This window comes from Gopherus flavomarginatus, chromosome 5, assembly GCF_025201925.1.
Source record: "Gopherus flavomarginatus isolate rGopFla2 chromosome 5, rGopFla2.mat.asm, whole genome shotgun sequence".
Lineage (NCBI taxonomy): Eukaryota > Metazoa > Chordata > Testudines > Testudinidae > Gopherus > Gopherus flavomarginatus.
Window position 1 is genome coordinate 49,045,654 of NC_066621.1, and position 23,729 is coordinate 49,069,382.

The 23,729-nt window shown below is 39.4% G+C and overlaps 1 protein-coding gene across 1 annotated transcript in view; it reads left to right on the forward strand.

Moving 5' to 3' along the window:
• The window catches only part of LOC127052989 (mucin-5AC-like), a 55,223-nt gene that overhangs the window by 14,488 nt on the left and 17,006 nt on the right, over positions 1 to 23,729 (forward strand). Inside the window, exons 13-32 of the mRNA XM_050957189.1 lie at positions 205 to 274; positions 1,061 to 1,198; positions 1,709 to 1,873; positions 2,776 to 2,870; positions 3,644 to 3,770; positions 4,420 to 4,669; positions 5,260 to 5,309; positions 6,730 to 6,830; positions 6,977 to 7,128; positions 8,170 to 8,308; positions 8,413 to 8,526; positions 8,783 to 8,962; positions 9,542 to 9,781; positions 10,612 to 10,768; positions 11,414 to 11,542; positions 11,907 to 12,051; positions 13,198 to 13,241; positions 13,342 to 13,539; positions 14,997 to 16,637; positions 16,857 to 23,645. Coding sequence (XP_050813146.1) covers positions 205 to 274; positions 1,061 to 1,198; positions 1,709 to 1,873; positions 2,776 to 2,870; positions 3,644 to 3,770; positions 4,420 to 4,669; positions 5,260 to 5,309; positions 6,730 to 6,830; positions 6,977 to 7,128; positions 8,170 to 8,308; positions 8,413 to 8,526; positions 8,783 to 8,962; positions 9,542 to 9,781; positions 10,612 to 10,768; positions 11,414 to 11,542; positions 11,907 to 12,051; positions 13,198 to 13,241; positions 13,342 to 13,539; positions 14,997 to 16,637; positions 16,857 to 23,645 — 10,924 coding nt within the window. The remainder of the gene's footprint in view (positions 1 to 204; positions 275 to 1,060; positions 1,199 to 1,708; positions 1,874 to 2,775; positions 2,871 to 3,643; positions 3,771 to 4,419; positions 4,670 to 5,259; positions 5,310 to 6,729; positions 6,831 to 6,976; positions 7,129 to 8,169; positions 8,309 to 8,412; positions 8,527 to 8,782; positions 8,963 to 9,541; positions 9,782 to 10,611; positions 10,769 to 11,413; positions 11,543 to 11,906; positions 12,052 to 13,197; positions 13,242 to 13,341; positions 13,540 to 14,996; positions 16,638 to 16,856; positions 23,646 to 23,729) is intronic.

A 23,729-nucleotide genomic window follows, 5' to 3' on the forward strand; every position in this document is an offset into this window, starting at 1 on the left:
ACAGATTTTCTAAATAATTGCTAGTTATAACAACTATAGAAAATAGTATAATAACAAAAAAAGTTGTGTTGAAAAGTTGATTTTCACTATATCAAGTGTCCGGCCTTTTTCTTCGTTTTGAACAATACTAGATATGAAATATTTGGAAAGTGCTGAACAGTTCCTAAACCTGCTTGCCAATCACTGTCTTTTGCTCCTTGCCAGATTGTTGTGATCAAATCTTCTGGCAGCGTGTTTGTGAATACGATCTACACCCAGTTGCCGTTCTCTGCAGGTATGTATTTTTAGGAGGCATCTGTGGCATTCGTGGACGTTGACTTGGCTAGCCTAGTGCTTTGCTTCTACTCTCTGTTACATTCTTAAGTCATTTACCCTGCAGGAACCTCTTATTTTTAAAATAATTGTTTTTGCTCATTCAGCATTTTTGAGTTTGGAGATAATCGGCTATTGTTATGTAACCATTAGAGAACATCTTCTATACACACATACACTATCACACTGATATTTCCAGATTCAAGTAGTACTGTACGAGTAAAAAGCAAATTCTGATATAAATTGGGACCCAAAAACCAGGTCTACAACTTACTGAGCCATGAAGTTGCCCTATGCCTCTTCTGACTGTTTTCATGGACATTGTTCATCATTAAAGACTTTCACTCTATCCGGACCTTCTTAGTTTCTTCCCCACATATACAGGAAGTATAAGTACCGTATGTATATCAAGTATTTCCAGATTGGAACCTAGGACAAAATCATGTTAGGTAATTCTCACAGAGCCAAAGTCTGTTTGGACACAGAAATTCATGTTCTTCAACTTGTTCCAAAGAAATTACCAGCCAGGAGGCCTGTTCTGCCTGCTTGCTGCCTAGAATAGTAATAGACTAACTTTGTCCCAGATTTTAGACCCAGTTCAAATTAACTCTCCTTTTTTTCTCCAAGTGATAGCTTCACACTACATGTAGCAGACGCTTAGTATAAAGAGAATCTTTGTAAATAATGGACAGTTGTTTCAATTTTTGATCACATACAAAAATGGGTTTATTGTGTTCTTTGTCCATAGCCAATGTCACTATCTTCAGGCCGTCATCATTCTTCATCATTGTACAAACAAACTTTGGGCTTCAGATTCAGATGCAGCTTGTACCCATCATGCAACTCTTTGTAAACATGGACCCGTCCCACAAAGGGCAGACATGTGGTAAGTAGACTTATCTAATAAGTCTTTCCTACTGTGGAGAAGCACCATCCAGACTGCTTATTTGGGTGGGAGACAGGCAGCAGGATCAGAGACAGTCAGAGAGTTAGACTGTGATCAGGAATGGAAGCACTGCTGAGCTTTTGTAAGATTAAGCTTTCTCTCTAGGACTAAGAAGTAGAAGGGTCATATTTTTATGTTATGTTTACTCTGATCAAATAAAAGTGTAGTGGTGTTTCAGAGGCAGAAGCCAAAAGCATAGCCAATCAGTGGGTTTTGAAGAGTTCTGCAGGCCCCTGAAATAGCGATAGGAAAAGTAGTTGGGTTAGTCTGATATTCACAGGAAAATGTCCTGAAAGAAAGCTTCCATAGGTACAAAGGTTGTACCAGAAATCCAGAGACATGCATCTTGAACAAGGTGCATAATCAGGAAGGAGCAGGTTGTGACCTCACTCATTGAAATTACTTTTGACTTTGCATGGGAGATTCAAAATCCTTCTGCTTCCCACTAAGGTCTTTGTGGAAACTTCAACAATATCCAAACAGATGACTTCAAAGCCACAAGTGGCATAGTGGAAGGAACAGCAGCTGCTTTTGCCAATACCTGGAAAACCCAGGGTGACTGCCCTGATGTCAAAAACATCTTTGAGAATCCCTGTACCCTCAGCATAGAAAATGGTATGTTTGTTATAATAATATATATCTTCTACAATTAGAAGACTAAAGAAATCTGACAAAAGTAGGTAGCAGAAATGAATTCAGATTCTAAATTCCATGATACATATAGATGAGTTTAAAAATTAAATCATAAAAGAAGATTAGCTTGAAAAACAAAGCAATTATTTAACTGTAAGAAATATTAACAGGATGTTGCGACTCATTTTAACTCATCCAATCTTGCCCATCCATTTTCTGTCAGACAAGACTCAGGTTTTCTCTTAATAAATAATAATAACACTTAAGACTAATAGAGTATTTTAGAGCCTGACAATAGCCCTGCGAGTTAAGAAGTGAAGTGTTAAGATTCCCATTTTGCATATGGGGAAACTGAGTCATTGAAGAGGTTACCATTCCATCCTGTAAGATGCTGAGTGCCATCTAGAAGGTGTGGTGTGCTCAGAACTTTGCATGTTTGGACTGTATGTAACTTGCCCAGTGCCACACAGTGAGTCATGAATCATACTTAGAATTCATTGGTTCAAGGCTCTCAATCTTCTGTTCTAACCAATAAAGAACTTAAGTTTTTAAGGTCTACAAGCCACTCTTTCTGCTGCTAATATGAATTGAGCCATTGGTAATCTACACTGAAAATCTCCTTTTACAAAACACCAGCTCAAGTTTTACCAGCTTAATCAAAGGCAGCCATTGTGATTTAGCGTCAGTCAGTTCATGACACGTTCATATTTCTGTACAAAGAGAGTGGGCAGTTTTTTGTGTTTGAAGAAATACAGAGCCAAATTCTACTCTTTTTTATGCTTCTGCAAATCTACTGAACACAGTGGGCTTACAGTGATGTAACTGGGAAGAGAATTTAACCCATAAAGTGAAACATGAATTCATAGCATTTTCTGTTTTCACAGAAAAATATGCTCAGCACTGGTGTGGACTGCTGACTGATACTCAAGGACCTTTTGCTGAATGCCACTCAACAGTGAATCCAGATGTTTACCACACGGTACTTTGCTAGTTATTTCTTTCACCTTTATAATAGCACCAATAAGAGTCTGATCCCTGATACCAAGCACCAGGAGAAACACATACCAAATAGGAGAAGCTGGTTTAGTCACCCAATGCGCTTCTAACAAGTTCATCAGGCTACAATAACGTTTAACTGTAATTTGATTTCATGTAATCTACTCCTTCTCTAAGTAGGCATTTTTCTTTGCACTATCAGGAAGATAAGTTTACTCATTTCACTTTGAATACAACACTGTATTGACTGTAAATATCTGATGTAAATAGTAAAACTATTTTTTCCTCAAATAAAAGGAGGAACATAAAAATACAGCTGCAGGCATCTATTTTACTTCCTTGTAAAGGATTGCATCTTTCCGGCAGGTACTCAGGGTAATTTTCCTTGCAGGGAAGTAATCTAACTTTGTGTGTCTGAAACACTCTTAGACAGCTGACTGCAAAGAAAGAAATGCTTAGATTTTTATACTGATATAAACATACAGACATTAATGGGCCAAATTCTGCTGTCAGTTACATTGATGAAAATCCAGAATAAACCAATTGACATACTTCAGATCTACACTGGGGTAAATCAGAGCACCATTTGGTCCAATAGGTTGCAAAGTGAGTACATCAAGGTAGAATTTGGCCCTATAATCCATTATAAGACTAAATAGAGCCAGTGATTTTGACATGTGAATGCAAAAACTTAAAGGGAAATTTCTTTGGATGGGCAGTTCAGTGATTACTAATGAGTCTTATATGTATTCCTAGAACTGTCTGTTTGACACCTGTAACTGTGAAAAGAGTGAGGATTGTATGTGTGCTGCCCTCTCTACCTATGTCAAAGCCTGTGCTGCCAAAGGAGTCCTGTTGAATGGATGGAGGACCAATGTCTGCAGTAAGTTTTAAAACCATTCACTGGTTAAAAATGATCAGCCAGTGGGCCCTTTATACCAGATTCCAGGAAATCCAGGGCTCTCCCAGTCAAATCTTAAAAGTTTGATGGTGTCCTATCAACAATTCTCTTATGAAATCTAAGGGGTATGAGTAAGGGACATAATGAAAGGTAAGTAGAAAGTTACTTAAAGAAGATGCTTCATGAGAATCATACCTACACTGAATGAAAGTCCCAAGGAAATATCACAGAGTATAAGGCTTTGACTGTCGATTTAATATAATTAGGATGCTTCCTGTTTTATTACTTTAATATACTGACCGTGGAAGGAAGAAAATAAACAAACCAAAAAAATAATCTGTACAAATTAACATGGGTTACATTCTCCTCTTGTTTAAACTGAAGAAACCTCATTGACAGCAATGGGGTTCTCTAGTGTACCCATCTGAGATAATAATGTGGGGGTAAATTTTGTAGTAGAATCCATGTAAATTACATTATAATTGACCTTACTGCAGAATTTAATCCATTCCATTTTAATCTGTAGACAAACAGGATCTGTTTCATCATACACAATATATCCAAAATTTGGCATTTATAGCCATCATTAAATAAGCTATGAATGTAACATACTTTATTTTACTCTCTCAAGCCATAACCTCGTGCCCCAAATCCCTGACGTACAGCTACGTTGTCAATTCCTGCCAACCCACTTGCCGATCTTTGAGTGAGCCCGATGTCACATGCAACATCAAGTTCACTCCAGTTGATGGCTGTACCTGTGCAAATGGAACTTACATGGATGAAAATGGCAAATGTGTGCCTGCTACTAGCTGTCCTTGTTATTACAAAGGATCTGTGCTACCTTCTGGAGAGGTTGTTCACGACAATGGTGTCATATGGTAAGATGTTCTTTAACAAAACCCTGGGGCTGGACACTGGCAATCATGGAATCATATATATTTTATGGACTCTAGTCAAGTCAAATGAGTTTCTCTCCCAGTTTAAGAATTTTCAGTGTGAAAATCACAATTACTCATGAATTTTTAGGATTGTCTTTGTTTAGAAATCTTTCTTTAATCCAGTCAACTAACTCAGTCATATTTTCTCTCTGAATTTAAATGGTTTCTTTTAGATTAAAAAGTCTACCAGTTTGATATTCCCTGTACTTAAAATGAGGAATGCTGGTGAAACGAATAACATTACAGAAGAAACTTTTTAAGTGTAATAATCTATGTCGACAAACTGACTGGGTGGCATTGTCTTAGCATAAGACACAAGCTTGTTTGTTTTCTGGACAGCTATTGCAGAAATTATATGCAAACAATATACACAATTCTGTTGAAAGGACACTTTCTATCTCTGGCCACAAGGTGGCATTTCAGTATTACAGATTCCATAGGAAAGACTGGCTGTATGGCAAGATAGAAGCAGCTCTCCATGTAACTAACTATGATTTGAAGCAAACATAATTCCCTTCTCTTTGTCACAGCTCTTGCACACATGGAAAGCTGGACTGTGTTAGAGTGAAACCAGAACCAGGTATAACCCCTTTAAGCTTTATTTTAATTCCCTCTCACACTTCTGAGTGAACTCTGTTTTATTACAATGATGAAGACAGCAAACATTCAAAACCCAGTAGGGAAATTAACACATCAGAAACTATTTGCATAGCAGTTTTGTAGTAGCGAGGATGTAATTTTTGAAATGGAAAGTACCATTCTTTATATTGTGGAATAGTGGAAACAAAATATGACAAGAACTCAAGGATCTAATCCAGAGCAAGATAAGATCTGGTCATAGTGTTACAGATAAAAAAGAAAAGTTCCTTAGGGAATACATAATAACCACTGAATTTCCTAAAAAGCAAAAATTACTGGATGCCAGTAACTTGATAAATATAGGGTGAGGGGTGTCCTTTATGAATTCTTTTCCAAAAGGCAAATTTCTATGAGACTTCTTAAAAATGAAAGTCAGCAAAAGGAAGCAAACAATAAAGAAAAATAATACAGCTGTTAATATAGTAACAAGAATCAACAAAGAAATGATGGTAAGATGTATTTCTTAAGAACTGAAAGGTGGTTCAAAGCACTTATCACATATTTCAGTAGGTATTAGGTAAAACCCAAAAGTATAACATACCACAGACTCTATTCTTCATACAGCAGAAGAAAAAACATTAAGATCCAAATATTCCTCATGTGCCAATGACAATTTTTTTAATGACATTCATGGCCAGGGCTCTGGCCATACTTCTGGTTCAGATGTTTAATACTACAGCTATTATCAGGTGCTTATCCAAGATGTAGCCCTCAATCCTGCAGTCGCTCCTCAAACAAAAAACTCCCACTGGTGTCAGTGGGAGTTTTAACTGAATAAAGACTGCAGGATTTGGCTACAGTTACCATATCTGTGCTTGCAGAGGGAGCAATTAAACATGCAAATAACAAGTTCTGTAACTAACTGGCCATTTGTGCATGCAGTTACATTGCATGTGAAAATTATGCATATGCTGTTCTAAAATCTGTCCCATTAATTATGGCACAATTATTACAGGATTAACTGAATTGAAATATATTATATAAAGATTCAAATAGATTTTGTTTCCAAAGTAATGTGTAAATTAGTTGTAAATTTTCTGTACTAACAATAATGAAGACTTGTATTCCAAGTTTACAACTGAAGGCAATGAGCTCCTATATCTGAGGTCATTTATAATTCTAAACAAAGCCTTATGCCCAACTCCATGGCTAAAATGATTTCAGCAGACAGCTAAAATGTGTGACAGAGCAAATAAAGGTTATTGCACCAGTAACTGGAGCATTGTAACTAGATTGTGTTCCTTGGCTTAACTCTAAAATCAGGGCTCTTTGGAGGCATATTCATGACAAATAATTACTGTTGCAATAACTGATAACTTTGTGTTCGATCCCAAATATCTTACGGCTTTTGTCTCCTGCAGTCTGTGCAGCTCCCATGGTCTACTTTGACTGCACCAATGTCACCGCAGGCACAACTGGATCCGAGTGCCAGAAGAGCTGTCAGACTCTTGACATGGGATGCGTAAGTGCCAATTCCTTATGCCCACTTGAAAACATTTTCATATCCTGACCAAAATTAAATCTCTCACACTCTGTGCTGTTGTAGTTGAATGTTTCTTTTCCACTGCCATGATTTATCAAGTGATGTTTTCTCTATGGTTCTTACAGTACAGCACACAGTGCATCTCTGGCTGCGTGTGCCCTAATGATCTAGTGTCAGATGGCAAAGGTGGCTGTGTACCTGTTGGGGAATGTCCATGTGTTCACAATGAGGCCTCCTACAATCCAGGAGAAACAATCAAAGTCAACTGTAACACCTGGTAGGTATATGTTGAATAGTTATGGTTTTCACAATCCTAAAAGGTACATGTCTGTGTCACTTAAACTTGAGAAGAATCTCATCTTGCTGTAGCAGATTGAAGATTTACAGCACACACTCAAGTGGGGCTCATATTCCATGCAACAGAGGGTGATGATAGATATACACATAGCCTGTGCACTAGAATTTGGTTGGCAATGGATCCTTCACTGCAAGAGGGTTAGTAGTTAGTTCCGCATTGGTATCTACTGTTGAAATCTAATATTCAGCATTAAAAAAACAAACAAAAAAACAGGCTTTCTTCATTCTTTCAAACCCAAACAAGAATAGTTAGTAAATGAGCAGGACAACGGTGGGCTTTATATGCCCTCATCTCCATTAGAGCTGCACGGGAAAACTTTATACCTGCTCAGTCTATTTGCAGTCTCTCAATGGTGCATACATCTCAAAAAATTCTAAAAGGTTTTGAAATCCAAAAGGTTTTTAAATGGCTCTTAATCATAAAACAAATTAATCTTTGGGAATTAATGGGGTCTATGTGCTGTCGGTCCAGGGCTACAATGCATTACTGTTTAGCATGAGTAAGTCCTATTTCCCAGTATCATAGGTTTACTGCAGGGGTAGGCAACCTATGGCATGTGCGCCAAAGGCGACACACAAGCTGATTTTCAGTGGCACTCACACTGCCCAGGTCCTGGCCACCAGTCCATGGGGCTCTGCATTTTAATTTAATTTTAAATGAAGCTTCTTAAACATTTTTAAAACCTTATTTACTTTACGTACAACAATAGTTTAGTTATATATTATAGACTTACAGAAAGAGACCTTCTGAAAACATTAAAATGTATGACTGTCACGCAGAACCTTAAATTGGAGTGAATAAATGAAGACTCGGCACACCACTTCTGAAAGGCTGCCAACCCCTGGGTTACTGTATTCTGGGGATAAACAAATTCTGAATCAAATTTACGTCTGGATATATAAGGAGAAATGAATATGTTAAAGTATTTTTGTTACATTTGGACTTTTTTCTCCCTCCTAGCACTTGTAAAAACAGAATGTGGCAATGCACCAATGAATCTTGCCTGGCAACCTGCTCTGTTTATGGAGATGGTCATTACATTACTTTTGATGGCAAACGCTTCAGCTTTAGTGGAGATTGTGAATACACACTGGTCCAGGTACTGAGCTTCTTTCCTAGGATTATTACACCACTAAAAGTATCTTGTGTTCCTACATGTGGTGACCTGGCCTCACTAACACTAACTATCACTCCTGTTCTCAGGATTACTGTGGTAAGAACAGTACCAGTCTTGGAACCTTCCGAGTTATCACAGAGAACATGCCCTGTGGAACCACTGGGACCACCTGCTCAAAGGCCATTAAAGTCTTCCTAAGGGTGCGTAGCTTCTATGATAAACTGTGGGGAAGAACATGTGTATCTGGTCTCTGACATGAGCAGGATGCACAATAGATTGTCCAAGGTAGATCTCACTGTAAAAATATCCAATCAGACAGCATAACTTTTCCTAGACTTCCAAACTTGCTGCCAGCAATTGCGCTACATCTTAGGAAGAAATTCTATAGAATAATTCAGATAGTTATGTATATATTAAATCTGTTGGTTTTTTAACTGGCGTTTCTTCCTATTTCAGAACTGTGAACTAGTATTCAGTGATGGAAAGTTTGAAGTGATAGAGAAGGTCCGTGGAGGGGAAGTGCCATACGAGGTCCGTTACATGGGCATCTACATGGTGATTGACACCGACGTTGGACTGACTCTCATGTGGGATAAGAAAACCAGCATATTCATCAAGCTCAGCCCAGATTTTAAGGTAAGTTTAAGAAGCTTTGTGACTGAGATCAGTTCTTATGGATACACTTTGGCATTATCTCTTGAAGGAGAAAATGGAAGTGCAGTGAAACATAAGTAAGATTGCAACTGCAAGACTGAATGAATTCCTATTGCATATTTTCAGCCTTTCGGTGGTGTCTCAAAATAGATCCTTTAGAGTGACCAAATGTAGTGGGGTGATAGGCTGCTTCTAAATACACCATTCATGTCCACAAATTACATAATGATTTCATAACTAACTAGTAGCAGAACATTCATTAAAGGTCATTACTAATAGGGTATATTCAAAATTAAATAAAAATAGTTAATTCGTTGTTTTTTTAAAAAAAATCCTAAGAACAAAATTATGTATCTACTTTACTCCTTTCTTCAGACAGGATTCAGTACAATAAAAAGAAGTGTACGTTTTTGGGTAAAGACATCTTCAGGGAAAAGTGTGAGGCTGTCACTGAAGACCCAAAGTCTACATTAAATCTGAAAAGTCAGAGTTTCAGTTAATCACAGACGCTGGCAAACATGTTTTATTAGCACTCATCAGTTTGTTTGTTTCTCTATGCAGGGTCAGGTCTGTGGCCTGTGTGGGAACTACGATGGCAGTGGCATTAATGACTTTACCACCAGAAGTCAGTCTGTGGTAGAAGATGTTCTGGAGTTTGGAAACAGCTGGAAGGTGTCTCCTACTTGCCCAGATGCCAAGAGCAACAAGAATCCTTGCCGTGCAAACCCTTACAGGAACTCTTGGGCCCAGAAGCAGTGCAGCATAATCAACAGCAAAGTATTCTCTGCCTGTCACTCTCAGGTATAGCAAATCCTCAGGTGGAATCCTTCTAAGCAGGGATTATATTATATACAGAATACCTTAGTTATGCACATTGCGTTGCCACTCCCTGCACTAAACATAAGGATGCTCTACCTGTTTTTTAATGTATATGTACATTCAATTGTGGAAGAAGCATCATGGGCTTGATCTGGTTCCACACTGAAGTCAATGGAAAGATTTGACTTCAGTGGGAGCTGGATCAGGTCCTTTAAGACCAAACTGGACACATAGCTAATTCCAGAAGGACTACAGAGAAATTTCACTGAGATTCATTTTCTCTTTTTGCCAAGTAAGCTGGTACATCAAAGAAATACGTGACACTTGTATGGATGTCATCAGATAACCCTTTTTATATGGGACAATCACAGGATGTGTTATTCTGTCCAGCAGGATTAGCTTCTGATAATACATTTAATTGATAACAGGACAATTGTTGTGCTAGGATGTACTAATCTAATTATATTATTTTTTCCAATTAACTTGTAATGTTCCACAGCTGTTAGGGTAGTCATTTCTCTTATGATTACTAATGCTAGGCATGTCATACACTTGATTTCTGCACTTGAGTTTATAAAGAAAAAGTCTTGTAATTTCCCCCCCAACTTAGATTCTTTTTTTCCCAAAATCATAGTTTATTCTGCATGTAGTTCCATTGCTATGGGGAATGATGTTACATGAGAAAAAGAAAAGAAGGGCATCCATTTCAAACATTTGACTGAAATTTTAGGAGGAGAGAGAATTGCTATTGCAAAGCAAGATGACAAGTGCATGGAACAAAAATTAAATGTCATGTATTCTTTTTCTAACAGGTTGAACCTAATGAATATTATGAAGCATGTGTGAGTGATGCATGTGCCTGTGACACTGGGGGAGATTGTGAATGTTTCTGTACAGCGGTAGCTTCATATGCTCAAGCATGTAATGAGGCTGGCATTTGTGTTGCATGGAGAACCCCATCTATCTGTCGTGAGTATTACCCCATAACTTCATGGAGGGAAAGGGAGAAAAAGAAATAAAGAACGAGAAGGGGAAAAATAACATAGGAAGAAACGAAGAGGAGTATAGTACTGTTCCTGAGATGCACTACAATCTGGAGAATAGCAAAATAGCCCAAAGCAAACAGTAAATTATCAATAGAACTATCTACAAAACTTCCTTTTCCAATCTCTCCACACATCTCCAATTGTAGATATGATTAAAATAAAACTGTTCCCTAGTGATTGTATTAGTTGTTAAATTACTGTATTATCTAGTTACAGCTTGTGATATACCACTGCCATCCTAGATAGATAGATAGATAGATAGATAGATGTTATCTGTCACACTGTAAGTAAATAGCAATGTATAGCAGCAGCTGAAAATTGTACGTTCCAGTTAATTGACTTTTATGCTTTCTGTCAGTGTCTTGTAGAGGCTTTGTAACATCACTAAACTCAATACAACTGTAGAAGTAAGATAATCATATTGAATTAGAAACAGGATAACTACTGTTCAATACTTGCAGAATTATGCTGGTGTTATGGGATTTGTACACAACATATGGATAGCTATGAAGCACTTTAGAAACGTTTTGTTACATGTAATATTTTCACTCATTTTGCCCTCTTCCAGCTCTGTTCTGTGATTACTACAACCCGCAAGGAGAATGCGAGTGGCACTACAAGCCTTGTGGGTCCCCTTGTATGAAGACCTGCAGGAACCCAAGTGGAAAATGCCTTCATGAGTTACAAGGCTTGGAAGGTAGAATGCTTTATATATATCTCACTCTACTTATAAAAGCTAATTAAAAATTCCTAAACTAAAATTCCTTCTTCTCAATATATTTAATATTTTTATTAGAATGTACAAGCCAGATTAGTGATTATGGAGTTTTCTGAATTGTGTGTAATTCTCTAAAGAGGTCATGATCTTCTTTGGGATTAAAATCCAAATTATTGCATTTAAACTCTGAGAGAAATTTATGCTATGGCAGCAATATGCATCATGTCACTCAGGGTGAAATTCCACCCCTCAAAAAGAAATCAATGCAGGGTTTAGATAGCTGTCTAGAGACACCCACAGTGTAAGAGATCCAGTGTCAACATAACTCTTTTTGTTACTGCAGGCTGCTATCCAAAGTGTCCAGAGAACAAGCCCTATTTTGATGAAGATGATATGGAGTGTGTCGATCACTGTGGCTGTTACGATACCAAGGGAAAATATTACAAGCCAGGAACATCCATTCGTTCAGAAGAGAACTGTCAATCATGGTAAGCTTAGCTGTATGAGGATTTCAGGAGAATCCTAACATAATGTAGTAGCCATTAAACTCCATTGTTTGCTAACAGGAATTGGTCTTGTGCCTACTGTGCATAAATTACTAATGAGTAAATAAACCACTTTTATTTCTGGGATTGGGAAGGGAAAGGATCATGATCTGAAATTCTTTCCTTTGGAGTGATTTGTTTGAAGCATATTTCTCTATTTTATTGCACATTCTGTATTTTTAAAAAAGACCTTGGTACTGCATTTAGGAAACAAATTGACAAGGTATTATTGAAATCATTATCTAAAATTGCTCTGTAGCTTAATTCTGTTCATTTGTTTTTGTTATTGTCCTGGCATGTATCTGTCTACAAAAGTCCTTCAGTATTTTTATGTTTTATTTTTTGTAACTGATTTCATTACATAGATATTTACTTAGGGACATATTCTGATATGCTTCCCATGCTGAATAGCAAGTTACTCCACAAAGTCAATAGGACTACTTGCGGAGTACAGTGTTAGTCTGTGTGAACAAAGGTAACTGAATTTAGCCCTTAATTAGTAAGTGAGAAATCCCTATCTTTGTGCACAACCTGAGTAAACTGACTGTGTTCTCACAGGGGTGTACCACTAAGGTCTGAGGAGAGGGGTAATCCTCCTCACTAGGCTGCAGAGCAGCTAAAGAAACTGTCTGGCAGCTATTTCAACCTAAGAGCAACAGTAATTCCTCCACCACCATCCCTGCTGCACTTCCCCTCCAATAGGGGGAAGTGGTCAGTGGATCCCTTCCTGCAGCCTCCAAAACCTTCTTCTGTGGCATCATGGAAGGGATGCAGTGCAGGGTATTGTTAGTAGGCACAGATGGTGTTACAAATCCTGTCTGCAGATTGAAAGGAGCCTGCCCATCCTGCCTTTCTGTAGCTGAAGTGCACCGGTCTGAGAGCTCAGGGCCCTCCTATCACAGAATGGATGAGAACATGACTTGGAGAAAGACTAGGTCTTTTTGAGCTTACCCACACAACTTTTCTCCATGAACTTCGTTTTGTTCCTTGGGATATAAATGCAACAGAAACAGTTAAAACAGTAAAATGTATGTGGTTATCTTTTATGCATCTTCAGTCCCATATTTCTTTTCTCTTTTTCCCCCCCAGTGAATGCACAATGAATGGCATTAAGTGTGAATATGATGAATATGGTATGTTGACAAAGCAGCTTCTATCTGAACATAAAATTTTTGGAACAATCCATTCCATATTACAGGAAATCTAATGATGACATTCTCCTTTGGTTTACAGAATGCCACTGCACATATGATGGAAAGCAATATGAGTATGAGGATGTCATCTACAACACTACAGATGGTACTGGCGGGTGTATCATTGCAACTTGTGGTCACAATGGAACAATTGATAGAAAAGTCTATGCATGTTCTACACCCTTAACCACAACACCATTTTCATTTTCCTCTTCAACACCTATATCCACCACTACAGGTATATTTTTAATGAATACATGAGCTCACTGTACTCTTAATTGCTGCTGAGTGAAATTTACCTACCAAACCATGCTTATAACTCTAACGAATGGATCGGAAACTCAAAAACTAACAAGACCTATTTTTATTTGCATTTTGTATATTTTACATAGTTTTGGTCATAGCTAGAAAACAAATTGAAACATGAAAATATAGAAAATAAAACCACTGGGCATGATTTTGATATTATCTTTGCTCAAATTCAGACATTCATTAGAAAACAATCCCATAGGTATTTTATAAACTGTTGTGGTAACTGATTCTATACCATTCTTTTTAAACTGCTATATAGAAAATTTCCACAGCTAGTAATCAGCACAGTCATAGAATCATTCCCTATTATTCATTTATTAAATTGCAGAATGACTAATTTCTCCTAAAATCCTAGTCAGTATCATAGTATTTTGAAAATGCGGTTAGTAAATGGATAGCTCAGACTGCAATACTGAGATACTATGTGTTTCACCTCTAGATCTCTGGTTCAATCTGTCCCAGATTGGTAATGCCTGAAAGTCATGACCATCTGATGGCTGTTTGGTAGCACACATGAGATTAGTTAGTCATTTTAGTATAGTTCTTAGTGCTACATCACAGAAACTGCCAGCATAATTGGCATTAACTGGCAACTTTTCAGAAGTTTCAGAGAGGCCTGCATTGAATCAGCAAGGAGCATGAACTACTCTGTCCACCCAAGAGATGGTCTCTTACAAAGAGACTTGAAGCACATTAGGGCAGCATGAGGAAACTTATACCCCTGATTCAACCCTGCAGTAATTGTTCTATGAACAAATAGAGAGGAGTGCAAGCAATGTGACATGTTGATGAGCAGTAAATTTATATAACAAATAAATTAAGTGCATATGCGGCCTACTCCAAAGTTCATTGAATTCAACTATGTCTTTCCATAGCTTTCCATAGCTTCAGTGGGCTTTGGATCAGGGCCTTAATGTTCATGAGAAGGTGCAAACATGCTGCATGACATAGAAAATGTTATGCATAGATGTTTTTCCCCAAGTGTGCAAATTATGCATGTGTAACTTAGGCAACTATTTTTGAAATTTTGATAATTACTTTTTATCCTAGCACATCACAAGAAATAATGGAAATGCCCTTGGAACTGATAAATCCAGGCATACCAGCAAATTCATATGTTGCAATTGTTTTCATTATTTGAATGGATATTCATTATAATTTAACTAGCGTAATAAATGAATATATTTTTGAGCTCAGTATACTAGCTCATGCCCTTTGTCAAGTGCTTAGACAAGCCCCTCTTCCTACAGCTGATAGCTCACATCATACCCAGTCTATTTGGTATAATAGAAAGGAGAATATTTGCTTGAATTTCTTAGTATTTTTTATTTAAAATTGAAAGGTTCATACTAAATTTTCATTCTTTTTGGTTTTTAACCACAGTGACACCAACTACATCAGTCTGTGTTCGTGAAGTATGCCAGTGGTCACAATGGTATGATATGAGCTATCCAGGGTCTGGGATCAACGATGGAGATTTTGAAACATTTGATAATTTAAGAGCCAAAGGTTACAAAGTTTGCAAAGCTCCAAAGGCTGTTGAATGCAGATCTGAGAAGTCCCCTAACACACCATTAAGTGAACTAGAGCAAAAAGTAGAATGTAGTACAACAATGGGACTAATATGTTATAATAAGGATCAGCATCAAATGGTCTGCGACAACTTCCAGATAAAAATATTATGCTGTAGCTTTGTACCATGTGAATATACAACTCCTGCTACCACAACACCTGCAGAGACTACAACATCCATCACAAAAACGACCACTTCAGAAACTACTGTAACCAGTATACCTACAACAACTATAGCACTACCTACCACCACAGAACCTAAAACAACTACTCTTTCAACAAGTACCATGACCTCCAAAACTCCTTCAACAACTCCAGTCAGAGAAACAACAAGTGTGTCAACTTCAACTCTTAGAACCACAGCTCCATCAACAACAATCCCTGAAACAACTGCTAGCCCTTCAACAGAAACTGTATATACTACAGGAGAAATCACATCCATAACACCTTGTAAACCAAAATGCAAATGGTCTGAATGGCATGATGTCCATTTTCCCAGCCTGGACAATAAAGGAGATTCTGAAACATATGATGATATTAGAGCAGCAGGAAAAGTGATCTGCAGCAAACCTGAAAATATAGAATGTCGAGCCGAGAAATTCCCAGAAAAATCAATTGATAACATTGAACAAATTGTCCAGTGCAATGTATCCTTTGGACTTATCTGCAGGAATGAAGATCAGGAAGGAGTGCTCCAAATGTGTTATAACTATCAAATAAAAGTATTGTGCTGTGATGATTTTAGTCATTGCCCATCCACATCCACTACTACAGAAACAACAACAACTGCAGGCATAACTATTGTTTCAACAGAACCTTCCACCCAGACTCCTACAACTACAGAAACTACAACTTCAACCATAAGAACTATACCTTCAACCACCACCACAACAGAAACCACAACCAAAGAAGTTAAAACAACTACTACTCCTTTAACAACCACCCCTATCGAAACTACAACAATCACAACTACACCTTTCACTACCACAACCACAGAAACTACAACTACTCCAGGCACACCCATTGTTTCAACAGAAACTTCCACCCAGACTCCTACAACTACAGAAACTACAACTTCATCCATAAGAACTACACCTTCAACCACCACCACAACAGAAACCACAACCAAAGAAGTTAAAACAACTACTCCTTTAACAACCACCCCTATCGAAACTACAACAATCACAACTACACCTTTCACTACCACAACCACAGAAACTACAACTACTCCAGGCACACCCATTGTTTCAACAGAAACTTCCACCCAAACTCCTACAACTACAGAAACTACAACTTCAACCATAAAAACTACACCTTCAACCACCACCACAACAGAAACCACAACCAAAGAAGTTAAAACAACTACTCCTTTAACAACCACCCCTATCGAAACTACAACAATCACAACTACACCTTTCACTACCACAACCACAGAAACTACAACTACTCCAGGCACACCCATTGTTTCAACAGAAACTTCCACCCAAACTCCTACAACTACAGAAACTACAACTTCAACCATAAGAACTACACCTTCAACCACCACCACAACAGAAACCACAACCAAAGAAGTTAAAACAACTACTCCTTTAACAACCACCTCTATCGAAATTACAACAATCACAACTACACCTTTCACTACCACAACCACAGAAACTACAACTACTCCAGGCACACCCATTGTTTCAACAGAAACTTCCACCCAGACTCCTACAACTACAGAAACTACATCAACAGTAGGAAGTACACATTCATCCACCACCAGCATAGAAACTACAGCAGTCACAACTACACCTTTCACTGCCACAACCACACAAACTACAACAACTACAGGTACTACAACCATGACAACTCCTCCAACTACTACTACAATACCAACCACTAGTCCAATAACCTCAACACCAATTCTGGACACTTTTACAACTACAACTACTTCATCAACCAGTACTCAGACCACAACCACCACCGAGTTTACCACAATAGTAAATAAAACCACTACACCAACAACCACTGAAATCACCACGGCTGCAACTGCTACACCTATTTCAACAACAAAACCTACATCATCAATAACAGTAACAACTACTCCAGCAATAACCACAATCTCAGAAACTACAACAGCTGTGACAACTGTTTCTCTAACAACTGCTGGTTGTATTAAAGAACTATGTGAATGGTCACAATGGTATGATATAAGTTACCCAGGGTCTGCTATCAATGATGGAGATTTTGATACATTTAAGAATATAAGGGCCAAAGGATACAAAGTATGCAAAGCTCCAAAGGCTGTGGAATGCAGAGCAGAAAGATTCCCTAACATACCATTGAATGAGCTGGAGCAAAATGTAATATGCAGTAAAACAGAAGGGCTGATATGTTATAATAAGGATCAACTTCCACCAATCTGCTATAATTACCAGATCAAAATTGAATGTTGCCGAAATGTAATTGTATCATGCCCACCAACCACCCTAGCCACTACAACAACAGTAACAACCACCCCAGCCACTACCCCAATTGTAACAACTACCCCAGTCACTACAACAACAGTAACAACCACCCCAGCCACTACCCCAATTGTAACAACTACCCCAGCCACTACTCCAATGGTAAAAACCACCTCAGCAACTACAACGACAGTAACTACCATCACAACAATATTAACAACCACTCCAACCATTACCCCAATAGGAACAACCACCTCAACTACTACCCCAATAGAAAGAACCACCTCAGCCACTACCCCAATAGTAAAAACCACCCCAGCCACAACCACAACAGTAACAACCACTCCAGCCACTAAAATGGCAGTAACAACCACCCCAGCCACAACAACGACAGTAACAACCAGTACAACAGCAACCACAAAAAAAATTATTACCCAAATAAAGACAACTAATACACCTCGAACCGAATCTATACAAAAAGAAACGACTCAAGGAACATCAAGTACAACTAAAGAAACAACACTGGTGAGTAAAACAACACCAGAAAGAACTCCAGTCACACCAACATCAACAATCTCCACAACACTGCCAACTACCACAACTGTAGAAACCACAACTAGTGAAGCTACCCAAAGCACAACGACTACAGGTAGCACCACTCTACCTACCACAGAAATCCCCACAACTTCACCAAAACCCACAACTCCAGGAACAACCACTTCCTCCACTACAAAGTGTCATCCAACATGCACATGGTCCAAATGGTTTGATGTCGATTTTCCCGCTTCTGGACCTAAAGAAGGAGACACTGAAACCTATAACAACATAAGGGCAGCAGGAGAGAAAATCTGCGCAAAGCCTGCAAATATTGAGTGTAGGGCAGAAAACCACCCAGACATAAGCATCGAGGATGTTGGTCAAATTGTGCAGTGCGATGTCAATTTTGGGCTTTTGTGCAAAAATGAGGATCAAATTGGTAAATTTAAAATGTGTTTGAATTACGAGGTACGTGTTTTGTGCTGTGAAGAAAACCTTAACTGCCCAACCCCAACCAGAAGTACTGCAACCACAACTATACGTACACTACCAACTACAGTCACAAAAACCACCATTGAAGTCACAACTTCTACGAAACTACCAGGCACAGAAACATCAGGAACTACCACTGCTGAAACAACTCCAATCACTACACCTAAAACAACAACCAGAAGCACAACGGGCACCACCTCTCTGCCTACCAAAGAAATAACCACAACTTCAACGATCTCCACAACACTGCCAACTACTCTATCTGTAGAAACCACAACTAGTGAAGCAACCCAAAGCACAACCACTACAGGTACCACCACTCTGCCTACCACAGAAATCCCCACAACATCGCCAATACTCACAACTCCAGGAACAACCACTTCCTCAACTACAAAGTGTCAACCAATATGCACATGGTCCAAATGGTTTGATGTCGATTTTCCCGCTTCTGGATCAAAAGAAGGAGACATTGAAACCTATAACAACATAAGGGCAGCAGGAGAGAGAATCTGCGCAAAGCCTGCAAATATTGAGTGTAGGGCAGAAAACCACCCAGACATAAGCATCGAGGATGTTGATCAAATTGTGCAGTGCGATGTCAATTTTGGGCTAGTGTGCAAAAATGAGGATCAAATTGGTAAATTTAAAATGTGTTTGAATTACGAGGTACGTGTTTTGTGCTGTGAAGAAAACCTTAACTGCCCAACCCCAACCAGAAGTACTACAACCACAACTATACGTACACCACCAACTGCAGTCACAAAAACCACCATTGAAGTCACATCTTCTACTAAACCACCAGGCACAGAAACACCAGGCACTACCACTGCTGAAACAACTCCAATCCCTACACCTAAAACAACAACCAGAAGCACAACGGGCACCACCTCTCTGCCTACCAAAGAAATAACCACAACGTCAACAATCTCCACAACACTGCCAACTACCACATCCGTAGAAGCCACGACTAGTGAAGCAACCCAAAGCACAACTACAACAGGTACCACCACTCTGCCTACCACAGAAATCCCCACAACATCGCCAATACCAACAACTCCAGGAACAACCACTTCCTCAACTACAAAGTGTCAACCAATATGCACATGGTCCAAATGGTTTGATGTCGATTTTCCCGCTTCTGGACCAAAAGAAGGAGATATTGAAACCTATAACAACATAAGGGCAGCAGGAGGGATAATCTGCGCAAAGCCTGCAAATATTGAGTGTAGGGCAGAAAACCACCCAGACATAAGCATCGAGGAGGTTGGTCAAATTGTGCAGTGCGATGTCAATTTTGGGCTTATGTGCAAAAATGAGGATCAAATCGGTAAATTTAAAATGTGTTTGAATTACGAGGTACGTGTTTTGTGCTGTGAAGAAAACCTTAACTGCCCAACCCCAACCAGAAGTACTGCAACCACAACTATACGTACACCACCAACTACAGTCACAAAAACCACCATTGAAGTCACAACTTCTACTAAACCACCAGGCAAAGAAACACCAGGAACTACCACTGCTGAAACAACTCCAATCACTACACCTCAAACAACAACCAGAAGCACAACAGGCACCACCTCTCTGCATACCAAAGAAATAACCACAACGTCAACAATCTCCACAACACTGCCAACTACCACATCCGTAGAAGCCACGACTAGTGAAGCAACCCAAAGCACAACCACAACAGGTACCACCACTCTGCCTACCACAGAAATCCCCACAACATCACCAATACAAACAACTCCAGGAACAACCACTTCCTCAACTACAAAGTGTCAACCAATATGCACATGGTCCAAATGGTTTGATGTCGATTTTCCCGCTTCTGGACCTAAAGAAGGAGATATTGAAACCTATAACAACATAAGGGCAGCAGGAGGGATAATCTGTGCAAAGCCTGCAAATATTGAGTGTAGGGCAGAAAACTACCCAGACATAAGCATCGAGGAGGTTGGTCAAATTGTGCAGTGCAATGTCAATTTTGGGCTTATGTGCAAAAATGAGGATCAAATCGGAAAATTTAAAATGTGTTTGAATTACGAGGTACGTGTTTTGTGCTGTGAAGAAAACCTTAACTGCCCAACCCCAACCAGAAGTACTGCAACCACAACTATACGTACACCACCAACTGCAGTCACAAAAACCACCATTGAATTCACAACTTCTACTAAACCACCAGGCAAAGAAACACCAGGAACTACCACTGCTGAAACAACTCCAATCGCTACACCTCAAACAACAACAAGAAGCACAACAGGCACCACCTCTTTGCCTACCAAAGAAATAACCACAACGTCAACCATCTCCACAACACTGCCAACTACCACATCCGTAGAAGCCACGACTAGTGAAGCAACCCAAAGCACAACCACTACAGGTAGCACCACTCTACCTACCACAGAAATCCCCACAACATCGCCAATACCCACAACTCCAAGAACAACCACATCCTCCACTACAAAGTGTCAACCAACATGCACATGGTCCAAATGGTTTGATGTCGATTTTCCCGCTTCTGGACCTAAAGAAGGAGACATTGAAACCTATAACAACATAAGGGCAGCAGGAGAGATAATCTGCGCAAAGCCTGCAAATATTGAGTGTAGGGCAGAAAACCACCCAGACATAAGCATCGAGGAGGCTGGTCAAATTGTGCAGTGCGATGTCAATTTTGGGCTTATGTGCAAAAATGAGGATCAAATTGGTAAATTTAAAATGTGTTTGAATTACGAGGTACGTGTTTTGTGCTGTGAAGAAAACCTTAACTGCCCAACCCCAACCAGAAGTATTGCAACCACAACTATACGTAAACCACCAACCACAGTCACAAAAACCACCACTGAAGTCACAACTTCTACTAAACCACCAGGCACAGAAACACCAGGCACTACCACTGCTGAAACAACTCCAATCACTACACCTCAAACAACAACAAGAAGGACACCAGGCACCACCTCCCTGCCTACCAAAGGAATAACCACAACGTCAACCATCTCCACAACACTGCCAACTACCACATCCGTAGAAACCACAACTAGTGAAGCAACCCAAAGCACAACCACTACAGGTAGCACCACTCTACCTACCACAGAAATCCCCACAACATCGCCAATACCCACAACTCCAAGAACAACCACATCCTCCACTACAAAGTGTCAACCAACATGCACATGGTCCAAATGGTTTGATGTCGATTTTCCCGCTTCTGGACCTAAAGAAGGAGACATTGAAACCTATAACAACATAAGGGCAGCAGGAGAGATAATCTGCGCAAAGCCTGCAAATATTGAGTGTAGGGCAGAAAACCACCCAGACATAAGCATCGAGGAGGCTGGTCAAATTGTGCAGTGCGATGTCAATTTTGGGCTTATGTGCAAAAATGAGGATCAAATTGGTAAATTTAAAATGTGTTTGAATTACGAGGTACGTGTTTTGTGCTGTGAAGAAAACCTTAACTGCCCAACCCCAACCAGAAGTATTGCAACCACAACTATACGTAAACCACCAACCACAGTCACAAAAACCACCACTGAAGTCACAACTTCTACTAAACCACCAGGCACAGAAACACCAGGCACTACCACTGCTGAAACAACTCCAATCACTACACCTCAAACAACAACAAGAAGGACACCAGGCACCACCTCCCTGCCTACCAAAGGAATAACCACAACGTCAACCATCTCCACAACACTGCCAACTACCACATCCGTAGAAACCACAACTAGTGAAGCAACCCAAAGCACAACCACTACAGGTAGCACCACTCTACCTACCACAGAAATCCCCACAACATCGCCAATACCCACAACTCCAAGAACAACCACATCCTCCACTACAAAGTGTCAACCAACATGCACATGGTCCAAATGGTTTGATGTCGATTTTCCCGCTTCTGGACCTAAAGAAGGAGACATTGAAACCTATAACAACATAAGGGCAGCAGGAGAGATAATCTGCGCAAAGCCTGCAAATATTGAGTGTAGGGCAGAAAACCACCCAGACATAAGCATCGAGGAGGCTGGTCAAATTGTGCAGTGTGATGTCAATTTTGGGCTTATGTGCAAAAATGAGGATCAAATTGGTAAATTTAAAATGTGTTTGAATTACGAGGTACGTGTTTTGTGCTGTGAAGAAAACCTTAACTGCCCAACCCCAACCAGAAGTATTGCAACCACAACTATACGTAAACCACCAACCACAGTCACAAAAACCACCACTGAAGTCACAACTTCTACTAAACCACCAGGCACAGAAACACCAGGCACTACCACTGCTGAAACAACTCCAGTCACTACACCTCAAACAACAACAAGAAGGACACCAGGCACCACCTCCCTGCCTACCAAAGGAATAACCACAACGTCAACCATCTCCACAACACTGCCAACTACCACATCCGTAGAAACCACAACTAGTGAAGCAACCCAAAGCACAACCACTACAGGTAGCACCACTCTACCTACCACAGAAATCCCCACAACATCGCCAATACCCACAACTCCAAGAACCACCACATCCTCCACTACAAAGTGTCAACCAACATGCACATGGTCCAAATGGTTTGATGTCGATTTTCCCTCTTCTGGACCTAAAGAAGGAGACATTGAAACCTATAACAACATAAGGGCAGCAGGAGAGATAATCTGCGCAAAGCCTGCAAATATTGAGTGTAGGGCAGAAAACCACCCAGACATAAGCATCGAGGAGGCTGGTCAAATTGTGCAGTGCGATGTCAATTTTGGGCTTATGTGCAAAAATGAGGATCAAATCGGTAAATTTAAAATGTGTTTCAACTATGAGATACGTGTTTTGTGCTGTGAAGAAAATATAAATTGTCCTGAAACAACCTCAATTTTGCCAACAACGCCCACACGAGTAACCACTCCAATTATCGGAAGTACACAAACAGAAACAACAGAAGTAACCATGACAACTACTCACTGCTTTTGCCGAATTGAGGACACTGTTTATGTACCTGGTAAGTCTTTAACAATCCATTAGAATATATTTAAAACAGATTTTATGTCATTTTTAGCAGATATTTTAATTACAGTATGGATTG